The sequence below is a fragment of the Tiliqua scincoides genome, chromosome 1, assembly GCF_035046505.1.
Source record: "Tiliqua scincoides isolate rTilSci1 chromosome 1, rTilSci1.hap2, whole genome shotgun sequence".
In the NCBI taxonomy this organism is placed as follows: Eukaryota; Metazoa; Chordata; class Lepidosauria; order Squamata; family Scincidae; genus Tiliqua; species Tiliqua scincoides.
The window spans coordinates 201,788,856-201,814,438 of NC_089821.1; the positions used below are offsets into that span (position 1 = coordinate 201,788,856).

General features: G+C 43.1%; 1 protein-coding gene across 12 annotated transcripts in view; it reads right to left on the reverse strand.

Moving 5' to 3' along the window:
- TRDN (triadin) overlaps window positions 1–25,583 on the reverse strand; it is a 193,009-nt gene that overhangs the window by 26,070 nt on the left and 141,356 nt on the right. For 10 of the 12 annotated variants that reach the window (XM_066614016.1, XM_066614000.1, XM_066613983.1 and 7 more), the window contains 12 exons: window positions 25,102–25,128; window positions 24,651–24,677; window positions 21,696–21,743; window positions 19,611–19,658; window positions 17,315–17,338; window positions 15,155–15,208; window positions 14,388–14,441; window positions 8,339–8,389; window positions 8,203–8,250; window positions 4,146–4,193; window positions 2,818–2,868; window positions 982–1,029 (listed from right to left, as the gene is read on the reverse strand). In XM_066614016.1, the coding sequence (XP_066470113.1) occupies window positions 982–1,029; window positions 2,818–2,868; window positions 4,146–4,193; window positions 8,203–8,250; window positions 8,339–8,389; window positions 14,388–14,441; window positions 15,155–15,208; window positions 17,315–17,338; window positions 19,611–19,658; window positions 21,696–21,743; window positions 24,651–24,677; window positions 25,102–25,128 (528 nt within the window). Of the gene's footprint in view, window positions 1–981; window positions 1,030–2,817; window positions 2,869–4,145; window positions 4,194–8,202; window positions 8,251–8,338; window positions 8,390–14,387; window positions 14,442–15,154; window positions 15,209–17,314; window positions 17,339–18,373; window positions 19,485–19,610; window positions 19,659–21,695; window positions 21,744–24,650; window positions 24,678–25,101; window positions 25,129–25,583 lie in introns of those variants that run through there. The other 2 variants (XM_066613991.1, XM_066614041.1) reach the window with 2 other exon arrangements.

Genomic DNA, 25,583 nt, shown 5'->3' on the forward strand with positions numbered 1-25,583 from the left:
TTTCTCATTTGGCTTTCTCATCTGGAAGCCTTTTAAAGAGGCAGCATGCAACAGTCTTCAACACACAAGGGTAGCATATTGGACCAGTTGGGCATATGCTTGCATACATAAATGCTCGGTTCATGTGGGATGTCACCTATCAAACCCTATTGAGGAGAGTCCATCTTAGAGCTCCCAGGAATCCTTCTTGTGTGAGAGCAAAGTTGTGTCTCTACCTGTTCTTCCCAGTTTGGTTGCTCTACAGTTTGAAATAGAATGGCAGAATGTGATGGGACAAGGAAGCACCACCCCACCTGAGCTTCTCCTGACTTCCTTGTTCCACCACACTCTGCCATGCTGCTAGAACACCACACCAAAGCCAAGAGGAAGAAGCAGGTAAGCAGAGAAAGAGAGAAGGAGGTAGGAGCAGTAGCATCATTGCTGCTATTATCATAATTGTCATTATTGCTGCTGCTGTCACTGCCTCCTCTTTCTCACTCACAGGAGAGAGATGATGGTGTCAACGGCAATAGCCTTCCTAGCCTGCCAACTGCAGAGGATGTTAGCTGCCACCTCCTCCACAAGCAAGAAGGCAGCAGTGGGAGAGTAAAGAGGGCTTCCCCTGCCACCACTATTGTTACCCCCTCCTCTTCACTTGCAGAGGAGATAGTGGTGAGTGGGCAAGTGACCACAGGCACCATTATTGGTGGAGGAGGTGGTATGGTACCCATCCACTCCCCCCTTTCAGAGGATGTGAGCATGCACATCATAGGAGGGCAGCAGTAGCCGGGGGTGCTGTTCCAGGCACCATTTCCCCTTGGGCAGGGCATTTTCATTGAACTATCAGAATGACCTCAAGATCTATGACCCCAAGAACTGTTTTCTGGTTCCTGCAATCCCATTCATGGTGTGCCCAAAATGAAAGTGAACATACTGCCAAATGAAGTGACAAGTAAATTTAAAAAAAACAACTCCTGTTTTCATTTAAGATTGCTTTCTCACCTTTTTTAGTCACAACTGCAGAAGGTTTCTCCTTGGCTTGTTCCACTTCTGCAGAATTAGAACAGAAGTGAAATGGAGAATGAACAGTCAAAATAATGAATCAAATAGCTGTTTAGATGCTTTTTGAACTGACTGACATTAAAAATATATGTGGAACACTGCACCAAAAATGCTAATCAGGAAAGACTCTCACGGAAACACGTTTCATCAGTGCTGGCTTACCAGTTTGCAAGGCCAGGCAGGTAGGCTGCTAGCTTCAAGCTGGCCTTAGCTGGGCATACTCAGTTTGCCCACCCACTAAACATGGGGCGAGCAGGAAAGGATTTTGAACCAGTGTCAGGTTGTGGTGCATGTGCACAGAGCCTCAGAACTTATTCATGTCCCAGAACCCACCAGTCTCCAACCCTACATATGCTTCATGCATTTCCACACTCCCTGGTTTTGTCTATGTAACTCATGATTCTTACAAACTATAATAATAATAATAATAATAATAATAATAATAATAATAATAATAATAATAATAATAATAATAATAATAATATGAGCTTGGGGCAAATATAAGGAAAATAAGTTTTAGTACTGAAAGGCAGTTAAAACCATTTGTTGTGGACTGTTGAAAGTTTGTGGTCTCATGGGTAGATTCAGTGGCAGCATCAGATTGCTAGGGGCTGTTGGGCTTGCAGGAGAGGATGGTGTGTGCCTCCCTAGCAGCACAGCAGGATAGCAGCTTAGTGAGGGAGTGCAGGAAGCAAGCAGATCAGAAAGAAGCCACAGACACAGCGGGTTCTTTCAGTAAGGAGACTTGTATTGTAAAGGAGCAGGCAGAAGAATGGTTATCATACAAATCCAAGGTCAGGTACACAGCAAGGCAGAATAACAAGATAATAGCAACAACTCCAACAGCACTTCCCTCCAACATCCACCACAAACCACCCACACCCAGTGAATGAGATAGCCACAATATATGCTAGACTCCACCCATCACAGTGAGGGTGACTCATAGCCTTGTGATTGGCTTCCCATGATCCTTTGCACCACCTTTCCCATAGGTTTGTATCACCCTTGCTGACTCAGCATTTTCCCCAGTTCACGTGACTCTTAATTATACACACAGGTGTGCGTCATTATTTGCTTACAGTGCTACAGAGCCAGACCCAGGTATCAAAGCGTTTCTTGCCTCATCCTGGCCTACAACAATCTTGGCCTGAGGGAAAAACCCTACACTGGACCCCCATGGCTCCTCTTGCTCACCCTTGATGGTGCATTGGACAATACCACTGCCTCTGATACTCAGGGGCTGAGTCATCCAGGTGGGCCCTCAAATGGGCATGGACCTTCAGCCAGTGCCCAAACTAGCGAACCCCTGACTTCAGCCCTGGGTGGATACATTAATCATGCATCTTTATCTGTAGATTATATCAGTATCTGAAGTCTATTGGGCACAATCCTAAGCACAAAGAAGTTCCAAACAAGTAAGATTTTCAGCACGATGCTATGCATGTCTATTCAGAAGTCCATTGAGTTCAATGGGATGGACTTCCATGTAAACATGCATAGAATTGCAGCTGTAAGAATTAAGGATTTTTCTTAAAAGTGTTTGTCTTCCACAAGCAAATAGGTGGATAAGTCTCCTTAATTGATAAAGCAAGAGCAGCGGCTGCCAGTGTGAATGCAGGGAATGCAGCCAGTGCAGAGAGGTGCTACTCAAGTTCAGATGTCATGAAAGAAAAGGAAGTAACTGAAGTGGATATACAATGAAAGCAAGTAAATGAACATGGATTTGATTGCAGAATTGATATCTTACCTAAAATATAGTTTTAAAATGAGATTTACCTTTTTGTTTCTGGGCAACTGGAGGCTTCACATCCTTCTGCTTTGCTGTCACTGAAAAATTGAATTTTCTTGCTTTAGAAATATACCAGGCAGGTTTTACATGCAAATGTGCAGGTCTCTAGTTTTTAAACCAGACATGCAAGAAAGGAAAGAAGGAACAGTTATGAAAAAGACATTTGCAAATCTTGCCTCTGCCATGAATTCACTAGGGCAGGGGTGCTCAGTAGGTGGATCGCGATCTACTGGTAGATTGCGAGGCAAAATGAGTAGATTGCGGAGTGCCGACCCCCCCCCCTTCAGGTGCCTCTGGGAGGAAACGCCGGGAGTAAGGCCCATTGTACTCAATGGGGCTTACTCCCAGGTAAGTGTGGCTAGGATTGCAGCCTCACAGCCTAATCCTAGGCATGTCTACTCAGGAGTAAGTTCTGTTATACTCAGTGGGGCTCAAGGTACACCAACATACATTGTACACATAAATGTTATATGTTATGATGGCGCAAACATTGTAAAAAAAACTCTGGTAGATCTCCAGGCCTTGCTGGGTTTCAAAGTAGCTCTCGAGCCAAAAACGTGTGAGCACCCCTGCACTAGGGGGTCCTAGGCAAGCCATTCCCTCTTAACCCTATTTGCAATGTGAGGGCAATAAAATGTACAGGGCAATCCTATACATGTTTACTCAAAACACTGGTATCATCAGGACTTACCCCCAAGTAAGTTTTATAGGATTGCAACCCTACTTACTTTACAGGGTTTTGCAAGTGTTAAAATAATAAATGTGAAGTTTTCTGTAAACTTAAAAAAAAAGTGCTATACAAATGCTAAGTATTTTTACTCACAATGCGTTAGATTTAATTATACTTAAAAAATAATAATTCTAGGCCACCTTGGAGTTTTCCTCTCTTGTTGTTATTAATGATGCCCTGCAGAACATTGTTTTGTAGTGTGATCCTATGTGCACTTACGTCAAAGTAAATCTTGTTGAATTCATGTCTGGTTAAACACACATATGACTGTGCTGTTTGCAGTTCACAGCTATTGAAAAGCACATGGGCCAATTGCCAAGGCTCTAACTCACTAGCCAAACACAAGAGACACTGCTATACCTGATGCAGCCAAAACCTGCTTTCCAAAACCAAAGTGTTTTCACTGGATCAGGAAGTAAATAAGCAGAAAAATACATGTGAAGCATGCAGTCTGTTAATCTGTACCAATGTCCAATACTTTCCTAGTTATGAAATAAACAATTCATTCTCTGTTATTGATTCTCCTGTGTGAAAAAACTCATGATCTTAAAAGAACAAGCAGGTTTCCAAACAAATGGCACTTACCTTTTTCTTTGACAGCAGTTACAGGTTTCACTTTTTCTTTTACAGTATCTATAATGGCACAGAGTGATGTTCATAAGAAGGGCATGGTCCACAGATACAGATTTGGGAATTAGAAAACCACATTGAAAATATATCTTGTAAATGCCACAATATATAATGCACAATATATATGCATTTACCTATGCTTAGGGCTCCTTTGAACTTTTAGATAGGATATTTGCTGTATGTTTTGTTGTTGTTGTTTATGAGGCAGTAGAGTGGAATGCTTTGTTCTGAGTGTGTGTGTGAGCATTGTTTTTTCATTCCCTTGAGAAAGCCCCACATAGTTGGGGTGAAATAACGGGAAACTATTTAGACTTCTTGAACACGGCCTTAGAACCCACAAAATGAATTTCTCTTTGGTCACAATAAATAATATTCAATTTGTCCCTCATTCATGACATGGGCAGAATTATATAAACCAGTGATTCCCAAACTCCTACAAACCAGATAAATGTTTGCATGGGTGGGGGGGAGGGCAGGGCGTGATGCAAGAATTGCAGTGCTTTTTCGAGGAAAACAGAAAGTAGCTTTAGATCGGAGATAAAGGCTTTGTAAACAAGCTGCAGAGGAGATCAGAGGAGGCTGTGAGCCTCCAGGACCCTGCAGGAGGCCAGCACTGCCCCCCAGATAAGTCACAAAGCTCCTTTTCAGTGGCAGCCCTGCAGTCTTTGCCCCTGTAGTTCCCTTCTTAAGGGGGAATGCTTCCACTTCCCCTGGTGAACCTACCAGTTTGGGATCCACTGATATAAACTTTAGTACAACTATAATTTATGTATAATTTATGTAACTTGTACTTTCTGTCATATCCCCTTATCACACAAGGGAGCCATCCTCTTTTCCTTGCGTTCTCTCATGGGCTTGCTGTCTTCAGACTTAATTGCTGCTTTTTTTCTATTAATATAGCACAATATTTCCACCATGTAAACCTAATTGCTACACCTAGAGAGAAGGCTTGAAACTGTCCTTCTCTCTAATATGGTGAGTTTTTCATGAGGGTGGAAGACAGTTAGTAAATGATTTCACACATGCAAAAAGACTGTCCCTCAACTGAGCAGTGTTTGAATCATCCTTAACTGAGGCTTCTGACAACACAAAAAATACCTTTACAGTCTCACAGTGTGTTTCTCATAACCATTAGAATTAGATATTTGCTTCTGAATGCAATTTTTTTAAAAAAATTTTCAAGATATCAAATATGATAGTTTCCATTATCCTTCTTTTGACACTGATATATGGAGAACTTGCTATTCTGCATGTAACCCACAATACCAGAGAAATAGGAAGGAAGGAAGGACGTGATCATTTCCTAATGGACAATGGTCGCAATTCTAACCAACTTTCCAGCACTGACATAAGGGCAATGCAACTCTGACATAAGAGAACAAACATTCCCTGACCTTGAGGAGGCCTCCATGACCACCCCCCAACTGCAGGATGCTGCACACATCCTATTGGCACAGCTATGCCAGTGCTAGAAAGTTGGTTAGGATTGTGCCCAATGTTGGTTATTCAGCTCAAGCACACATGTGCTTTGCCTTAATCAACTGGTACTCGACCACCCAAATGTCCATAACCACAACTTCTGCCTCTGGCCCTTCTGCTTTTCAGTTATCTAATCCAGTACTTGACCCCACCTCTGTGGTCAAGACAGGCTTGATCCCCATCTTACAGTTAATAAACAGGGCCCATCTTTGGATCAGCCCCATGTTTGGAGCAATCAAGGCCTGACAACTATAGATTTTGTAAATCATGTCTTGAGAATTCTTGACATGATCATAGCTAGAAATTCTGTGGTAATGATGGGGGGGGGGGAGAGAGCTAATGGTACAATGATGGGCAATTTTAAGTCAACAATACCCCAAATAAATGTAAATGCTACAATGCTAGCCTATTCATGTTTCCTCAAAAACAAGTTTCACTTTGTTCAGTAAGATTTTTCCCCCAGATATATTTACATGGGATTTGCACTTCCATAATGGAACATTAACTGCACATTATTATTTTTTTCCAGGTAGATCTTGGGAAACATGATCATCTAGACATTCAAATATACACTTATCCCCCAGCTGAGCCTGATGCTTCTCCTTGGCTCAGTGGCTGTAAGCAAAACTTTTCAAGACAGAACCTGAACCTTCTGGCTGACAATGTCACTGCTCTTGCTGGAGGAGAAGTCCTAAAGCTCTGCTCCCTCCACCCCCAACTGTATCCCTAGTAGACTCTAGAAAGCTCACCAGCAGGAGCTAAGAAATACCCCTTTCCCATTATTGCTTCCCTGCAACTGGTTGTTTCTTGCCAAGTGTGCAGAATTCCACCTGCATGTCTTTACTTATACCTGCATATGAATAGAAGCTGCCAGTGGCATCACTAGGGGGGTGCAAGCGGTGCGGGCCACACCGGGTGACGCGCACGGGGGGGTGACATACACTGGGGGGGTGACACGCTGAAATTGCAGTGGTTAGGAGTAACCCCATCATATTATATACCTTCAGATGTAGAATTTTGAGTGGAATGCAATGCAGAAAACCAGAATGAAATATCTCCTTTCTATCAAAAGCTATGGCCAAAAAACCGGAGTACAAAAAATGCATGGATCCCTATGGAAAGTGAAACTGAGCTGTATTGCACGTTTACTCGTGAGTAGATGAACTTGCCTTAGGCCGTTGGAAAGGGCAGGCTGGGAGGAATCCAACAACACCAGAATGGTCCTGATCCAATGAATGCAGCCTCCAAAAACACCTGAGAAGAAAGTCCCTCCTGCCAAGCAGATGAATGTATTGAACCCAATGGAAAGCCAAACTAAGCCTCACAGTTGCATTTACTCGCGATTAAGCAACCATGCCTTGGCTGGTGTGGAAGATCAGGTGAAGGAGAGTGCAAGCCTACCAGAATGGTCCTGATCCTATGCACCTGCAGCTAAACAAGTGCTCCAGAAGGCACCCCCCCCAAAAGGATCAAAACAGAGGCTTCAGCTGATAAGGTGAACCTTTTTGAGACTTGCAAAGCCAGGTGGATCCTGACAGTGATCTGGTTTAAACAGAAGTTCTTAAATTGAACTGGGCACTGGGTAGGGCTGAAAACCTTACTAATTTTTTTTTGGGGGGGGGGGTGTTATTGCAGGCAGGCTATAGAGGAAATTCACTTGGTGGTCCAGGGCTGGCTTCTGCTTATTTAATTATTTGTTTTACTTTAATTATTTATACTTATTTATTTTAATTTGCCTGATGATGTCACTTCCAGCATGGCATCACTTCTGGTGGGTCTTGAACAGATTGTCATTCTAAAAAGTGGGTCCCAACTGCTGCAATAAGGTGTTAGTAAGTTGACACCCAGGGTGTGTGTGTGTGACACCACTAGTGACCAAAATCACTAAAATCATAATTTGGAAGAATAATGCCATCATGTTATATATCAATCAATGCGTCATTTCATGCAGAATGTGTTCTATCAAAAGGTACGGCCAAAAAACCAGTGGGGGTGCAGTGATGGTATATCACCACGCCCACCATCTGGGGTATTGCCCCACCCACTGCATGGAGGGTGACGCGCTAGCATCCCGCACCAGGTGACACGAACCCTAGTGACACCACTGGAAGCTGCAATGCCAGAAAAGAGGCCAAGGCCTTTTCAAGTTGTTTGGTTATACTTCTGTCTTTCCCTGATGATAATTCAGTCTCATCTCCACATCCGCAGATAGCCTGCTGAGTTCGTGGAACCCCTTAATAATGAGTTAAGTAAGTCAAAAGGCTTGTGTCTGGCTAGCTCACAAATGACATCAGCACCTAAGCAGGTACAATAAGAAAGTAATGCAAACTAAGCTGATTTCACTCTTATTGATAAGCTAGTTTTTATAGCCAAATAAAATTCCCATTGATTTGGAGTTTAATATTTGGTTAATTCCTACTCAACATTTATAATGGTTTTATAGAACGTGTAATTCAAGCATTATGTATTAAGATGTGATTAATTTAAAAATAAATCTGTTAAGTACATGTATGTTATAAATTTTTTTCTTTACCTCTCTCTCTAGCAAAGAGCAGCTTCACATCTTTTTCTGTTATGGTCCCTGAAAGAAAATTATCAAACTGAAGCACACAGTGAATGAAAGAAAGAAATGCATCTTTCAGTTTTTCCTCAGCAGGGTGGTTCCTTACCATTTTGCTTTGAGGGAGCAGACAGCTTCTTGTCTTTTATTTTAGCATGCTCTGCAAAGAAACATTTAACAATTAGTAGGTGCTAGGGGAAAAATTAAGGAAACAAATAATCTGATAAGCGAGAAGATATTTGGGTTTGATAAATTAAACATACTGTAAAACCACAGAAGAGAGAACAAGACATTATTTGATTATCTTTTCAGAGTTATTGGGATAGTGCAGTACACTTGGTGACAAGTGTTGATCAGGTCTGGGAAGGGGGTGGGTTTGGAAGCAGTGGGAGCAGCTAAATCCAAAGCCCCTTCCTGGACCTGATCCTGTAGCCAGGCCCCTGCAGACCTGCACCAGCGATTTCATTGGTGCCGGTCTGACTACACTGTGAAGACCTACCCCTGCGTAAGGGACAGCAAATATTCCCTTACCCAGAGGAGACCTCTGGTACCACATCCCCTACAGGATGTAGCATGAGCCACGTTGGCGCACCTGCATCAGTGGAGGGGAGAAGCATAGGATTAGGTTGTAAGAAGTATATTATTGCATATTCTTAAGGAATATCAACTGCATTGTTTTACAGGACCAGACACTATTAGCTGTAATATAGTTTGCAAACACAGGGTGAAAGGGTGCATCTTTGGTGCAAACTGTAATGCAAACTATCCCATCTATCTAATTTGCAACCGGTTATTGCTCATGCAATACAATCCAAAATGCAACTGAAGGTATCAGAATTAAAAGTAATATAGATGGTGGAATGATAGAAAATATGTTCATGCTTATATAGTCTTATTCTAGGAGTCATGAAATGCTGCATCAAGATTTTAGAAGGACTGGTGTGTGTGCATTACAGTATATGGATATACTCATAGAGTATATATGTGCATCAAGTATATGGATAGTTCCAAATGATAATTTTTAAACCTATAGTGAAATGTTTTAAAACATCTCAGATAAATGGGCTTATCCATACTTACTTCTACCTTTGATCACAATGGGTGACATCTAGAGTAATGCTTCCATCCGTCCATCCACCCACTCAATGAATGCAAGCTTCCTCTGAGAATGGAAGGGAGAATGGAAGGAAGTCCTCTTCTAGTTGCAAAAGGACTCTCTGTGTAAACAGAACACTTATTCCGTTCTCAGATGGGGCTTGCATTCACAGAGCGCACTTCCATGAAAGGAAGCATTACTCTGGATGCCACCCAATATCAATTAATTTGACTTTTATACTTCCTCATTTAATGTAGCAAAATAAGAACATAAGAACAGCCCCACTGGATCAGGCCATAGGTCCATCTAGTCCAGCTTCCTGTATCTCACAGCGGCCCACCAAATACCCCAGGGAGCACACCAGATAACAAGAGACCTCATCCTGGTGCCCTCCCTTGCATCTGGCATTCTGACAAAGCCCACCTCCAAAATCAGGAGGTTGCGCACACACATCATGGCTTGTACCCCGTAATGGATTTTTCCTCCAGAAACTTGTCCTTTTAAAGGCATCCAGGCCAGTCGCCATCACCACATCCTGTGGCAAGGAGTTCCACAGACCAACCACACGCTGAGTAAAGAAATATTTTCTTTTGTCTGTCCTAACTCTCCCAACACTCAATTTTAGTGGATGTCCCCTGGTTCTGGTGTTATGTGAGAGTGTAAAGAGCATCTCCCTATCCACTCTGGCCATCCCCTGCATAATTTTGTATGTCTCAATCATGTCCCCCCTCAGGCATCTCTTTTCTAGGCTAAAGAGGCCCAAACGCTGCAGCCTTTCCTCATAAGGAAGGTGTCCCAGCCCCACAATCATCTTAGTCACTCTCTTTTGCACCTTTTCCATTTCCACTATGTCTTTTTTCAGATGCGGCGACCAGAACTAGACACAATACTCCAGGAGTGGCCTTACCATAGATTTGTACAACGGCATTATAATATTAGCCGTTCTGTTCTCAATACCTTTCCTAATGATCCCAAGCATAGAATTGGCCTTCTTCACTGCCGCCGCACATTGGGTCGACACTTTCATCGACCTGTCCACCACCACGCCAAGATCTCTCTCCTGATCTGTCACAGACAGCTCAGAACCCATCAGCCTATATCTAACGTTTTGATTTTTTGCCCCAATGTGCACCACTGATATGCTATGGGCCATTCAAAACCCAGGAGAGGTAGTCTAGTCCCCAGTCTATGCTTCTAGTTCCCAATGGGTCTCCTCAGTGCTTTAGCTGGTATAAATTTGAGGAGAGTCTTGGGGGAAGGTCTAGGCCAGAAAGTAGGGACAGGATTTGGTCTGCTTTGCTGCCACTGAGATTCTCCTCCTGCCCCCAGCCTTGCCCACTCCCCACCCCAATCTGCCCCTGATCCTCCCCTGAACATTCTTACCACTGACTTACTGACAAACAGTGGAGGATGGTAGAGGTTCAGCAGACTGTTGTCTCCTGCACACAGCCTCCAGACATTTGCTCTGGTGGCCACAACCCAGAGAACAACAGAGAGGGTGTCATGCCATCAACCCAGGACTTATGTTGGCAGAGCATGAGATTTGCCATTATAAGGCCCAAAGAGGATTGTTTCTTCATAAATCCCTATAATTTCCTCTCCTATCACTTCTCATATTCTGTCAGATCAAGAGATTATATAGTGCAGCATAATTGTATTAAAGAGAATGAAAGTATAGTGAGTCTACATTTCTGAATTCAGCTGAGGACATACTTTAAAGACCATTGGAGTCTGCCAGATCTTTTTACTGAATGAAAGGTCATTTTAGATGCTCTAGATTGGAATTCTATATTTTGCTTGTAATTATGAGCTCAACCGATTGCAGTGTACTCTCCAGTAACAGCTGTGTTGAATTCAGAACTGACAGCCACTGAGCTTTGCCTTTTAATTTGTTCTGACCTTATGTCCTGACTGTAGTGATTTTTGCCAACAAATAAACAACATGTGGGTCAAATCTTACTATATGTCATTTCCTGCTGGTGTTGAACTGCTGACTTTTCAGATGCCCCAATCAGTGATTTTTTTGGCTGGAGTAGATCAGGACTGATATCTTGAAAGACACAAAATAATGCCTTTCTGAATATAATATGGCTGGAGCCAAGGAATACTGTAACTTGTAGCTAACTGCTTTGACTAATCTGTCTGACAAGATATAACATATTAAATGCAAGACTTCTTAAAGGAATTGAATAAACTAACATCAGATAAATTAGTTGTAAAAGAATAACTGTACTAGGCAGACCAAAGACTAATCTTGTTCTCCAGCTTGGGCAGCTTTGCATGTTACAAAGAAGCAGATGTATGTGGCCAACATCTTCTGCTTTGCAATTCTGATGTAACACGTGAACAGAAAAGCCACAAAACTCTCATAAGATACATAGGGTGAGGTCTACACAGATCTGGAATTCACGCATCTCTTCCTGTTACTACTTCCACATGCAACATGAATCATTATTCTTTTTTCCAGTAGCTTTGGAGAGGCATTCATCACCATGGGGTAACAAACACATGGTTGGGAACCAGCATCAATACACCAGCAAGTCCCATCCTATGCCAGTGCAATCCTGAAGTTCTGTTCCCCAAGCACACATAATTTGGTGTTGCAGATATAACATCTGTACAGGGATTACTAGTCCATAACATGCAAAAGTGTTCTAACAGCCAGATCTTTTGCCTTATAAATAAGGCCTCAATCCTATTGGAGATTTGCACTGCCAAAGCTGTCTGATCACTCCCTCAACTAAAATTACAGGACAACCTCCCTTGGTGCAGCTTCATGCTATAACATGGTGGGGGATAGGACTGGGCAGGGGTAGCCCAATCCTGAGCTCCTGTGGCGCGCGGCTGTGGCGGCACCAAAAATGGCTACCGCTGCATCCTGCACACCAACAGCAGCCATGGGCGGCACCTCAGACGAAGGGGACTTTTGTCCCCTTTTCCTGGGTAAGGGAAGTAGGCCCACAATGGGGTTACTCAATTCACTGCTGACCAAAAGGTCGGCAGTGAAGTAACAGTGTTTGTGTCAGGCGCCAAGCCCACACAAACGTGCAGGATTCGGTATAGTCCCACCTCCCTCCCACTCCCTCCCCACGTCACACCTCCCGCCCACCCTCTCCCTGCCTCCCGCCTCCCTGTCATGCCTCCTCCCTGCCCTATCCCCGCCTCCCCCCTCCCTGGAACGCCTCCTCCTTTCCTCCCCCGCCCCTGCTTTCCTCTCTGCGGTTCAGTGGTCCATGCGATAGCTGGGTGGTGGAGGCTGGGTGCCTGCCCAGTGCTAGCCCAGCACTGCCCAGCGCTGGGCTAGCACAGGTGCTGGCCCTGCAATAGGTCTCACAAACTGAGTGGTGGAGCAGCGGGCACTGGCCCAGCGTTAGGTCTTGTAAACTGAGCGGTGGAGCAGCAAACAAACTGCCAAGTGGTGGAGGCCAGGCTGTTACGGAAAATCCCCTTTTGCCTTTTAGTTGTGATTTTCTCTCTATCTGGTTATGTACTATGGACTAAAATATCATGCAGGTTAAACCTCAGCACACAGCCCACAATCAGGTCAAGTCACAAGCTTACACAACCTCCACCTCCCTGTGGTTACACATTATAGGAAGAAGACTGGCATAGTAAATCATTGTTTAAGTGTCTCCTACATTACTGTATTCATGGTATTGTTTGAACCCAATCACTGTTTAAGAACTGTATGCAAAAGGGTCTCCTAATCCAATCACTGTTTATGCAAACTTGAACTGCCTTATTCATTGTATTGTTTAAGTTCCCCCAGCTAGGAAGCCAGCCATTTGACCCCACTGAATTTTGCTGATAACATCCTGATCCTTTCAATGTTTTACATACTCTGCTGTGTGGTAGTAAGCAAGCTACCATTCAGCTCAGCACTGTCTGAAAACCCTTTTTAAGAGAGGGCTTCCTGCCACATGCTCTCTCTGGCTCCCCCTCCAAGGACCAACACAACTGTGTTGTGTCAGAGGGTCCTCCACACAGGACTCCCCCCCCATCCAACTGCTCTACAGGACAGGTAACTATATTGCGTCTGCAACTTTTCCCCTTCTTTCCCCCCCTTTTTTTCTCCCCTTCTCTCCCCATCTTTAGTCAGCAACTGGGTTTGGCAGACCAGGGACCCCTAAAATCCTTCCCTACAACCTTTCCTTTTTCTAATTTCCTCGGATGCACCAAATACTCTCCATACGCAACCACCATGAAAGCTAGGTACACTGGATTCAAGTATTAGGAAGGAACAAGAAACCTACACTTATCATTTCTCCATGTGCATTATGTTTACCTTTGTGCTTTTGTAATAAAATGATAATCTTTTATTAAAAGTTATCTTTCTCTCAGTCTCCTCTTTAAGCAAAAGGGAATTTCTCTGCATTATGCCATCTTGTTATCCAGCCTGCAATCCTAAGGTTCCAATAAGGGCAGTATAATAATTATTCCCCTAAACAAAACAGCCCTTTTGGTAACAAGGCGCCTGCCCAATGCTAGCCCAGCACCAGCCAGTGCTGGGCTAGCACGAACGCTGACCTGGCATTAGTGTGGCATTAGTGTGCGCCAGTGCATCAAGCCCAGGATTGGACTCACTGACTTCTCCGTAGCTTACTCTCAAGCGAGTGTCCCAGATTGCAGCTCAAATTCCTGATAGTGGCCAGTCAGATACCCCAGGGCAGTTTTTTATACATATATATATATTAGCGTGAAAGGCAGTATGAAAGTCAAGGAGACTTGCTCATTTAATAGATTCAGGTGTTTAAATGGTTGAAGCAAGGAGTTTTTAACCTCTCTTCATGAAGTCCTGAGGGCATGTCAGTATCAATCACACCTTCACACCAAAGCATATGCTGCTGTTTCACTGCATTCATGTTACACTCAAAAGGATACACAGGAATTTCCTTCTCCACTTGGCAGATTTTCTGTGCTTTAAACCTCTCACAATTGTAAAGAAATAACTTCATAGGAGGATTACTTGAACTGAAAAATTTTCAATTCCTGGACAATTGTTTTGATTTAATTGTAAGACTTCTGAATTTCAGCTTTATTTTCAACTACACAATATTATTACCTTTGTCTTTTTGGGCTGTATGATGATGCTTTTGTTCTTTTTCTTTGACACGTTCTGAAAAAATATAACACATGAACTTTATTAATTTTCAGACAAATTATATATTTTGTTTATTTGAAGGATGTGGATACCCAATGCTCACCAACTTCAGTGACAAATAAGGCTGCAGTCCTAACCACACTTTCCTGAGAGTAAGCCCCATTGAACAAAATAGGCCTTACCTCCGAGTAGACCTGGTTAGGCTTGTGCCCTAAGTTAGGTCAGGAAGGGCGCAATCCTAACCCCTCATGTCAGTGCTTTCCAGCACTGGCATAGCGGTGCCAATGGGACATGTGCTGCATCCTGCAGTTGGGTGTCATTCACGGAGGCCTCCTCAAAGTCAGGGAATGTTTGTTCCCTTCCCTCAGAGCTGCATTGCCCTTATGTCAGTGCTGGAAAGCACTGACATAAGGGGTTAGGACTGAGCCCAAAAGGAGATAATCTCATTTTTTTAAAAGTCTTCCCAGAAGATTAATAAAATAGTAGGAATGTCTCAATAGATAGCTTTTGTTTTCTGACACCCACTCAAAATTCCAGTAGGACTCTTGTTTCCAGGCTATATTATGAACTTCAGGCATTCGACATTTGAATCTGGCTTTTTCAGCACAAGTCTATGCCTGCTCAGAAGTAAGTCCCATTGTATTCAACTACTCTCAGGAAAATGTGTACAGGATTGCAACCTTTAATTATGATTATTGTTATTCTTACTTTCATTCATATTCCTATACCTTTCTCCTTATCCTTTGGAGGAGCAGTAGGTTTCGGTTTTTGTTTTTCAAGCTCTGTAAAGAAAACAGTAAGTGGGAAGAATCTTGAAATCCAGAACCTGAGCATGGATGTATGCACATATTATAAAGGCGTTTAGCTTATGTTGCCGTATAGACTACAAATATTGCTTCCAATTGTGCTCTCTCTCTCTCTCTCTCTCATTCAGGGATCATCTGAAAGCCATCAGAAGCATCTTTCACCTTCCTCTTTAGAGAAAATACTACAAACCTGACAACAAGATGGTTATATACAAGATATATCTCCTGTAGTAGATGGAGTGCAAATGAGGATCACTTTGGATGTCTCAGGCTCAGATGCACACCACTATACAAACATGCATCTCCTATTTTCATGAGCAATTCACAATCCAGCAAGGCAGCTCTCTGCTTCTGTGTTTTGGAACTAGTTTCTTAGATTGGGGCAGAGCTGGCTCATCCATGATGCAAATGAGCCTATTTGCATCCGGAAGCAGATCCGGGTTTGAGCAGAGGAGAGGTGAACCAATGCCCGCTTTCTCCCCCGCCACTCTTCCACACATGAAACGGGCCTCCTTATTGGCCCTTCCTCTGCCCAGTTTTTTAATCAAAACTGATAATGCAGGGCACTGCATTGTGGATCCAGTGCACCCTGCATTGCCTACTTTGCGTAAAGAGCCTATAGGGAGGAAAGAATGAGATCTCTGTGCTCCAAACCTTAGAACACAGCAATCTGCGTCCTTCATCTTCCTCCACCATGCACTAAAAGAGTCTGGTGAGGGGGATACTGTTCCTGCTAAAGTACATAGCAGCATGGCTGTGCACCTCCCAGTTCAGCTCCAGGTAGCAAGAAATTGGCAACCCTCAAGTTTGGCTATGATGTGATGATGTCATTGCCAAACATCCAGAAGCAGTGTTGTAACTTGTCGCGATGTCACATAATTATGAAAGGGGTCTGCACACTAGCATGGGCAGGCCCCTTAGAGGGAACATTGGTGGGGGAAGGAGCATGATTGTTCTTTATAAATTGACATAGTACAGTTGAATTTTACTGCAAAATTATCATAACAACAATACTGTTTTTCAATGAAAGTTTACAAAGTGGTTTACAGAAAAAAATAAAATAACCATGGCTCCCTGTCCCAAAAGGGCTCACAATCTAAAAAGATGCAAAACATAGCCACTAGGAAAGACTGCTAGGGTGAGGAGGTCCAGTTACTCTCCCACTGCTAAATAAAAGAGGAGCACCCACTTTAAAATGGGTTAAAATGACACCAGTTAGCAGGTGTCATTATTAACAACAACAACAACAACAGTATTTATATAATACTGTACAATACTTTTCAACAAAAAAGTTCACAAAGTGGTTTACAGAAAAAAAAAATCCCCAAAGTGCTCACAATCTAAAAAGATGCAGAAGAACACCAGCAAACAGCCATTAGAAAAGACACTGCTGAGGTTACAAGACAAAAATCAGAATTAAGGGTTATTTTGCTGTGTTCCTTAATGAAACGTTACAGAAGCGAGTTGAATGTAGTGTGCTCTAATCCTAAATATACCAACCTAACAATAGGTACCACTGATTCAACTATCCATTGGCAGCCCTGCACAATGTGTGCTGGCCTGAGATGGGACTATATAGCCTGTAGTGATTTGTTGCTGGTTTGTTGAAGCAATGGTCTGTTAGGCTTTTGTTTTTATGATTTCTGCCTTTTAATGTCCTGGGATATGTTCTTTGAGCTGCAATTTGATGTAGCAGTTTTGTTGTGTGTTGTGGGTAGCTTTATTGCTCCTAAGATGTGATGACTAGTTTACATTATTTCGATTCATTCCGCCGTCTCAGTTTGTTGTAGAGAATTACATTGCCAACTGTATTGGTCGTTGTGCATGCTGTAACTTACACCACTTTTCTTTTTACTGTAATGTCTGGGGTGCAATGGATTGTTTCTCCAACAGGTTTTCATAAATTTAACAAAGTCCTGTGGGATTTGTTTGTTCTGTTTTATTTTTTATAGCATGTATGCTGATTGTAGTGTATCTTCAAGGTATGTGGGCATGCATTAAAACTAGGTAAGTTAATGGGAGACTTATGCCAAAAACCTGCTTCTGGGCTAAAGTGACATACAAGGTTCATAAATGACTTACTTGCTTCTTTGGGCTTTGATCTGTCTGAAAAAGAAGGAAAGAAAAAGCACTATCAAATTCCCTACATAACTAGTAATTTCATGCTATTTCACTAGAGATAGGTTTGCCATGTTAAACCATGTTTACCATTGTGTAATGTATGGTCCAATCCTATCTTTCACCATGCAGCTGCATGAACAGAGCATGCACTGCATGCAGTGGTGGGGTGTATATGATCAGACAGCCCAGTGAGAGGTAAGTAAAAATACATTTTTACTTATCTTCCAGTAGGCTGCCTGATCACTAATGAGTTTCCTTGGACATACACCAGCTATTTTGCTGGTGTAAGTCCAAGGAGAGCAAGGGGAGCAAGTCCAGGCAAGAAAAGAGGATAGGTCTGGCATATATGACTGCTGCTGAGATCCACCCCCTCCTGCCCCCTCCTGCCCCCTCCCACCCCCTCGTTCAACCCACTCCCCACCCCAATCCCCCCCAAATCTTCCATGAACCATCCCCACATTACCTGCATCAGCAGAGCATCTGGGCAGTTTTGGTGCATGCATGCAGCCTCCAGCCATTTTGGTTGGCAGCTCCATAGCATGCAATGACAGTGTAGCAAGGTGACTTATGGCAGCAGATAGTTACATTCACTCATGTAAGTGGCCCACAGGATTGGAGCATTACTGGTGTGCTACTGCAATGTGCTTTGGGGCATGTTTATGTCAGCATGTGCTGGTGAAGCACTTGCTCGGTTGGTGCAAAGTTTCAATAGGATTGTGCCATTATTTGTCGCTTGTCCTGTTTAACTCCTCACCTTTCTGCCTTTCAAACCTGTTCTTTCCCTTGTTGCTAACATTGGTCTTTCACACATACATGTGTCTTCCTGTATGTGTCATGCACGCGCACACACACACGCAAACAGACTCAAATTGAGGGAAATATTGATACGTCTAGAATGAGAGGTCCAATTTAGCAGTGCCTGACATTTTTTATGTGAGTGAGCAGTACAGACAACCTCAGAATCTCAACAACCTCAGAAACAACCTCAAAAATCAGCTACCAGTAACCACAAGACTGAGCTTTTCAAAAGAAGATACAGTTTATTAAAGAATACAAGCAAGCAGGAAAAAAGGCACATTTACTTTCAGTGACTTTGCTTAGAAGGTCAGTTACAGAGCCTTAAAAGGTGGAAAGTGAAAGAAATGTTTGCAATTAGCTGCGTCTGGACAAACAAGAGTTAACTGGAAAGAGTAAGGAATAAAAACAATTGAATCCCAGGATGCAGCCTGTACTCCACTGGTGTAACTGCATCAGCCAGAAGAGGTTTAGATAGGCTTGGACTGTAAGCTCCTTAAATGCTCATTTTTGTGAATGTTGTATCTTTGCTATTATAGTCTATATCAGGGGTGCTCACACTTTTTTGGCTCGAGAGCTACTTTGAAACCCAGCAAGGCCCGGAGATCTACCAGAGTTTTTTTTACAATGTTCGCGCCATCATAACATATAACATTTATGTGTACAATGTATATTTGTGTACCTTGAGCTCCACTGAGTATAACAGGACTTACTCCTGAGTAGACATGCCTAGGATTAGGCTGTGAGGCTGCAATCCTAGCCACACTTACCTGGGAGTAAGCCCCATTGAGTACAATGGGCCTTACTCCCAGCGTTTCCTCCCAGAAGCACCTGAAGGGGGGGGTCGGCACTCCATGATCTACTCATTTTGCCTCGTGATCTACCGGTAGATCGCGATCCACCTATTGAGCACCCCTGGTCTATATTATCCATTCTTGTTCTGTGTCTTGAGAAAAGGGAGTCGCTTAGAAATATTTTACCTCTTGAGCCTGTGCTATAAATCTTCACACTTTTGGTTTCCTGAGAAGCTTAGGGCTAGTTTAAATGCTGGAGGTGTGAATACCTTATCTTTAAGAGACAAATTGCAGCAATGTGATGTGGACATGACACATGGTTGCCTCACTATATATAAACAAGATTCTTGGGGAAACCTTAAAGAAAGACCAATAAATTTATTGTTGTTTTCAACAAAATGCTTTCGAAAAGAATGCTTTTAAAAAATTCATAGCACAAAGTTGACCATGTAGAAGGCAGCCTGAAGACTTGCAGAAATTAGAGTTTACTTTCCATCTCTGCGTAGTTTCATTGTTACATGCAAATTGCCTTCCATCCAGAACTGACAGACAGAAAAGACAAGTTATAGCGATAACTAAAGTAACAAATTCAAGGTTGTCCACTTATTTGAATGTGATGTATTTTCACCTGTATGGTAGATAATATCAGCTTCAGAGTTTCTTTTTACCTTGCTCCACTGCCTTCAATGGTCTGTCTTCTTTCTTTTCATGTATTGCTGCACAACAAAGATAAGGCTTATGTAAAACTTCCAGTCACAAGAAGTGTGGTGCACACCAACACAAGCTTTTTCAAAGAATTAAATGCTTGCTGCATACTTGAAAGCAACCCAGCTCTATCATGACAATGATTTGATCTGACTCCCTTACAGAAGTTGTAACATTGTACAGTTAAATTATTTTTGTCTTCCATGAAATCTACAGGTAGATTAGAGCTTAGTACAGCTGCACAGAGAATCAGGAAAAAGACAGTCTTGGACATAATCATTATCAATGCTAATTGACAATCCTGAGAGCATTGTGTTAAACGCACTGTTTGCCCTCGCTTTCTCCATTTTATTTTTAAATAGCTGTCATTGGTTGGGGCAACCAGATTCAAGTCCATGGTATGGACAACAGGTTTCTTAATTCTTTACCTCAATCACACCACCCCTTAATTGCCTTCCCCCCAAACAAAAACCCCCCAAATATTGTAACTCCAAATCCTCATAAGGAGGGTGAGACTTTGACCATCTGGGCTTCTTTCTTTTGTACCCTTTTGAGCTCTTCAATCTCATTTTCAAGGAGTGGCACTCAGAACTGTACAAGGTTTTCCAAATGTGGAAGCACTATATATTTGTATAGGGGAATTATAATATCAGCAGTCTTTTTCTCAGCCCCTTTCCTAATATTAGCATGGAATTTGTCTTCTTCACAGTGGCTGCACATTGGATTGATGCAGGGTCAGCCCAGGGATGAGGTGAGGCAGATTGCATTAGGTGGTGGATAGATGCATGTGGCACCCTTCACTCATCTATCACCTTTGCTTCACTTGACCTCATTTGCTCCATACCTGTTCTTCCCAGTTCTGCCAATCAACAGTTTGAAATAGAATAGAAATAGAATGAAGGGAGCTGGGAGAACCATCCCACCTGAGCTTCTCTCAGCTTCCTTATTCCACCACACTCTGCCAGGCTGGTAGAACACTGCGTCAGACCCTGGAAGAAGAAGCAGGTAAGCAGGAAAGAGAGAAGGCAGTAGGGGCAGCAGCTGCATCACTGCTGATATTATCATAATTCTCATTATTGCTGCTGCCACGTCCTCCTCCTCATTCACATAGGAGAGAGATGACAGCGGCAATGGTAATAGTCTTATTAGACTGCCAACTACTGCCACCTCCGCCAGAAGGATGTAGGTAGCAGTGGCTTAGAGGGCTACCTCTGCCACCACTATTGTCAGCCCCTCTGCTTCACTTGCAGAGAAGATGGTGGCAGGTCAGCTGAAATGATGACCACAAACACCATTGTTGCCCCTTCTCAGCTGAGGTGGAGGTGGTGGTGGTATGTCCACCTGCAGAGGATGTGAGCATGCACATCATGCGAGGACAGTAGCAGCCAGAAGGGCAGTTCCAGGCACCATTTCCCTTTGCGAAGGGCATTTTCACTGAGCTATCAGAGTGACCTCAAGATCCATGACACCAAGGTCTGCTTTCTGCTTCCTGCAATCCCATTCATGGTGTGCCCAAAATGAAAGTGAATGACAAGTAGATTTTAAATAATTCCTGTTTTCATTCATTCATTCATTCATTCATTCATTCATTCCTACCTTCCCTTTGCTGGAGCAGATGCCCAAGATGGCTTACAATTTATAGATAAAAAATACAATCTGTAAAAACAGTGAATAAACTTGGGGGGGGGGGCGACACACGAACAATTGGAGGAGGGCAAAACTATTTACACTCAAGGATCTGCTATAGAGGCACAGGAGGCAGACAACCCATCACTCAAACACCAGATGAAACAAAAAGGTTTTGAGCCCTCACTAAAACGCCATGAGGGAGGGTGCAGATCTGAGTTCCCCCAGTAGGGAGTTCCATAACTGTGATGCCACTACTGAGAAGGCTCACCCCCATGCTGCCATCCCCCTGACTTGGGGGAAAGGCGGCACTCGCAGGAAAGCCTTCTCAGATGAGCTAAGAAGGCAGGTTGGAAAATATGGGAGAAGGCAGTCCCTCAGATAACCTGGCCGCAATGCATGAAGGGCTTTAAAGGTCTTACCTTTTTTAGTCACAGCTGCAGAAGGCTTTTCCTTGGCTCGTTCAACTTCTGCAAAATTAGAATAGAAGTGAAATGGAGAATGAACTGTTGAAATAATGACTCAAATAGCTGTTCAGTTGATTTTTGAACTTGTTAATGATAATATTGGATAATACTGGGCCTTAAAATAATGGTAAGAATATTGGACATTTTGGATATTGGAGACTGAAGGTTGTCAACCACCTGGATATTGGCAAATAATGACATACATTAAAAATATATGTGGAACACTACGACAAAAATGCTTTTGGGGGGGATATCTTACTGATGACACCACATTTACGCAGAACTGTGAAATACACGTCAGAGTGATGGAAGAAAGTTGATATAGAATGAATTTCTGTGATAAGTCATCAAGGTGATTCTAGTTTATTGTACCCTAAATCTCAGAAATAAATAGTATTCCAAGTATAAATGTTGTTTGATTCACCAAGTACTGATAATGACTTTGATCCAAAGAACAGTGAGTAGAAGAAAATGACTTACAGAGCAATCCTACCCAAGGGATACTGATGCAGTGTCCTCTGCAACCCACTAGCTACCTGGAGACCCACGGCTGGTCTGCACAGTGCTGCTCACAGAGCGTGGCCTTTTGGCCTTTGCACTGGCAGGCACAGTCTGCAGACTTCTGTAGAGGCAGCTGTGATGGCAGAATGCGGGATACGCTGGTGCACCTCCCCATCTGCCAGCATCTCCTGTGGATAGCATTGGGACTTTATAGTGCAATCTTTTCCATTTCAACTCAGAAATAAGCTCCACTGATACAATGAAATTTTCTTCCAGATAACTATAATATAGGAGGACTGCCTTAGTGCTGTGAACTCTTGCACTCACATTAGCGGAAGACTTTTCACCCTACAAAGTGATGTTGTTTCAAGGAGTGAATTACAAGTACAAGAAACATGGTGAATAAGGAAGCTATGGGCCAACTGCTGAACTGAAACTCTATCAGGCCATTAAAAAGTTCTGAAAAGAAGTGTAGAGTATTTTTAATACCAATGATTAGATAACTACAAGTTGCAGTTTAGTTGTGGTTGCTTCGTCGTATATTTATAAGTTATGGGCTTGCTCAGTATTAGATTCTTCTTTGTGCTTCTGAAAATTGCTACACCATGCTCAGTAGCTGAGTAAAGCCTCATTTCCCAAGTGCACCCACTAAGACACAAGACAAGCATTTTGGATTATAGATAGGCCACAGTACTAGTTCAATACAGATAACCTGTACAGGGTCCTAACCCAAATTCTCTGCAAAAATTACAGGAACTGAGCAGAGTCCTAACAGAGCTGCATGGGGGCAGCTCCAGAGTGCTCAGCAATGATGCAATCATCAAAGAACTAAGCTGCACAGGGTCTCAATTCCAGCTGCTCGGTTATACAACTGTGCAGCTTAGAGAAAACACCAGTCCTAACTTTCTTTTCTTTTAGCGTAGGCTCTTTTCTTGGAGAGACAGCCATGTCTATTCTCCATCTGAGCATGTCCACCCTGACTTCAAGCAGTAGATTGTCAGTCCATGCTTATCTTCATCAACCCCTGGCACAGGGGTCAAAGAATTTCTTTATCACAATGCCCACCTTAAGCTGAGGTTGACTTTACAATCCTTGCCCAAAGGGTTCCCAGCCAGCATTCCAGTCTGCCTCTGGTGTGAAGGGATTGGGCCGCCCCAGCTCCCTTTGCTGCTTGCCCGCGCAAGCCCCTGGGTTCTCCTGAGCCATCCCATCCCACCTTTGAATGCACACTCACCAGAATCCAAGAAAAAAGTTCTTTATTGTAACTGAGGTTAGTAACGTAAGCAGCTGGCACCCAATACAGTGGGCTCTTCAAGGACAGCTGAGATGTCAGTACATACATAGCAGGGAAAATAATAAACCTCACCAATTCTACTCTACTACATGCCTATATACACTTACATGATTGTTCCTTCCAGATGTTCAGAGAAGCAGAATCTCCCTTTGGCATTTGCTAACCCCAAAGGGGACCAAGAGTTAAGCCTATAATTGGAATTATAAGGGATTATTTAATATATAAGAGGGTGATGGGACAGGTAACTGAGGGAGAGTACTTAACATAGAGGGTAAACATGGGAAAAGAAGCTATGCCTTTGAAGTTAGAACTGCATAGTTAGGCAGAGTGATGGAGTGGAAAAGGTGTGAAGCAGCAGGAAGGGGGAGGAAGAGTTAACTTTGAAGTGGAAAGTAGGAGAAATTCAGAAGGCCAGATGGCCTTGGGAAGGAGAAGGGCAGCACCAGGGCCCGGAGATAACACACAGGTGCAATTGATGAGATCACGACAGGTAAGAAAAGTATATGCAGGGGTTCTGATTGGATCGAGAGGGACCCAAGTGCATGATTGGTTGAAGAGCTTAAGTGGGACAAGCATGACTCAGCAAGATTGTGAAATGATGATTGGTGGGGGGGGGGTGAGATAAAGCTGCACTGAGGCTTAGCTCTTGGTCCCCTTTGGGGTTGGCGAATGCCAAAGGGAGATTCTGCTTCTCTGAACATCTGGAAGGAAGGATTATGTAAGTGTGTATAGGCATGTAGTAGAGTAGAATTAGTGAGGTTTATTATTTTCCCTGCTATGTATGTACTGACATCTCAGCTGCCCTTGAAGAGCCCACTGTATTGGATGGCGGCTGCTTCTAAAAATGGCATGCACATGGAGCCTCAACCTGTGTTGGGTGTATAACTGCACCACTGGCCAGGGGTGGGGGGAGTGGGATGGTCTCTATGATTCCTCCCAGCAGTGCTGCATGGAGGTAAGGTCTCCATGCAGCACTACAGACCCAGTTTCCTATATGATTACAGAGCATGGAAGCATCTACAACTCATCTTCCATAGGGCCTTGCCCATGGACCTGGTCAGGCACTGATGATAACATGTAATATATTTCAATTTTACTGTAACTTTTAAACTGACCTTTTGGTTTATGAGCTTCTGTTGACACTGCAGAATAAAATAACAAGTATTTATGCAGATCATGCTATATACAACAGTAAGTAGGGACACTGTGACACAAATGGGTCTCTAGGAGGCAGAAGAGAAGCTGGCAAGTTCCTGAAAGATATTCCTAAATTGCGGGTTCCAATCCCATCAGAGTCATTTTAAAGGGAGTGTTGACAGATCAGTCACAGAGCACTTCATCTGCATGCAGAAGGTCCCTGGCATTTTAAAAGGAGCTCAGGTGACAGAGCTGGGATGCTGAAATAATGGGTTTGTTTTTAAGGTGCTACAGGGCTCTTTGTTTTGGCCATAGACAGCAGACAATACTGGGCAATGTGGGCCAGTGTTCCGACTCAGGAGAAGGCAGAACGCTAAGACCGTGAGAGGCTGTATTATTTTACACACAGTGTAACATTTCATTTCTCACCTTTTGGCTTACGAGTTTCTTGTGTCACTGCAAAATAAAATGAGACTCTATTGTATGAAAATAAATCCCATCTGCTTAAATAGCATTATATACAGGTCTTCCAAGCCAAGGGATCTCAAGTGTTAAATAGCATTATATACAGGTCTTCCAAGCCAAGGGATCTCAAGTATAGTATAAGTAACTTTCCTGTCAGTTCTCAGAGATATTCAGCGTGCCGATGAATACATAGATGAGCAAGACTAAGGTGTGTGTGTGTGGGGGGGGGGGGTGTCTAACAGTGACTAATCTAAATGGCTGACACACTGTGGCATATGTAAATCAATACACAAATACATAAATTCACACGCACACCACACACGTTTGCTGCTTTACTAGTTTACTATAGAGTAATAGTTCACACCCATAACAAAAAATAAACAGCTTGCATTATTTTGAAATATAAATTTCTATTGCGACTGTAAAATACAACATGTTAGCATATT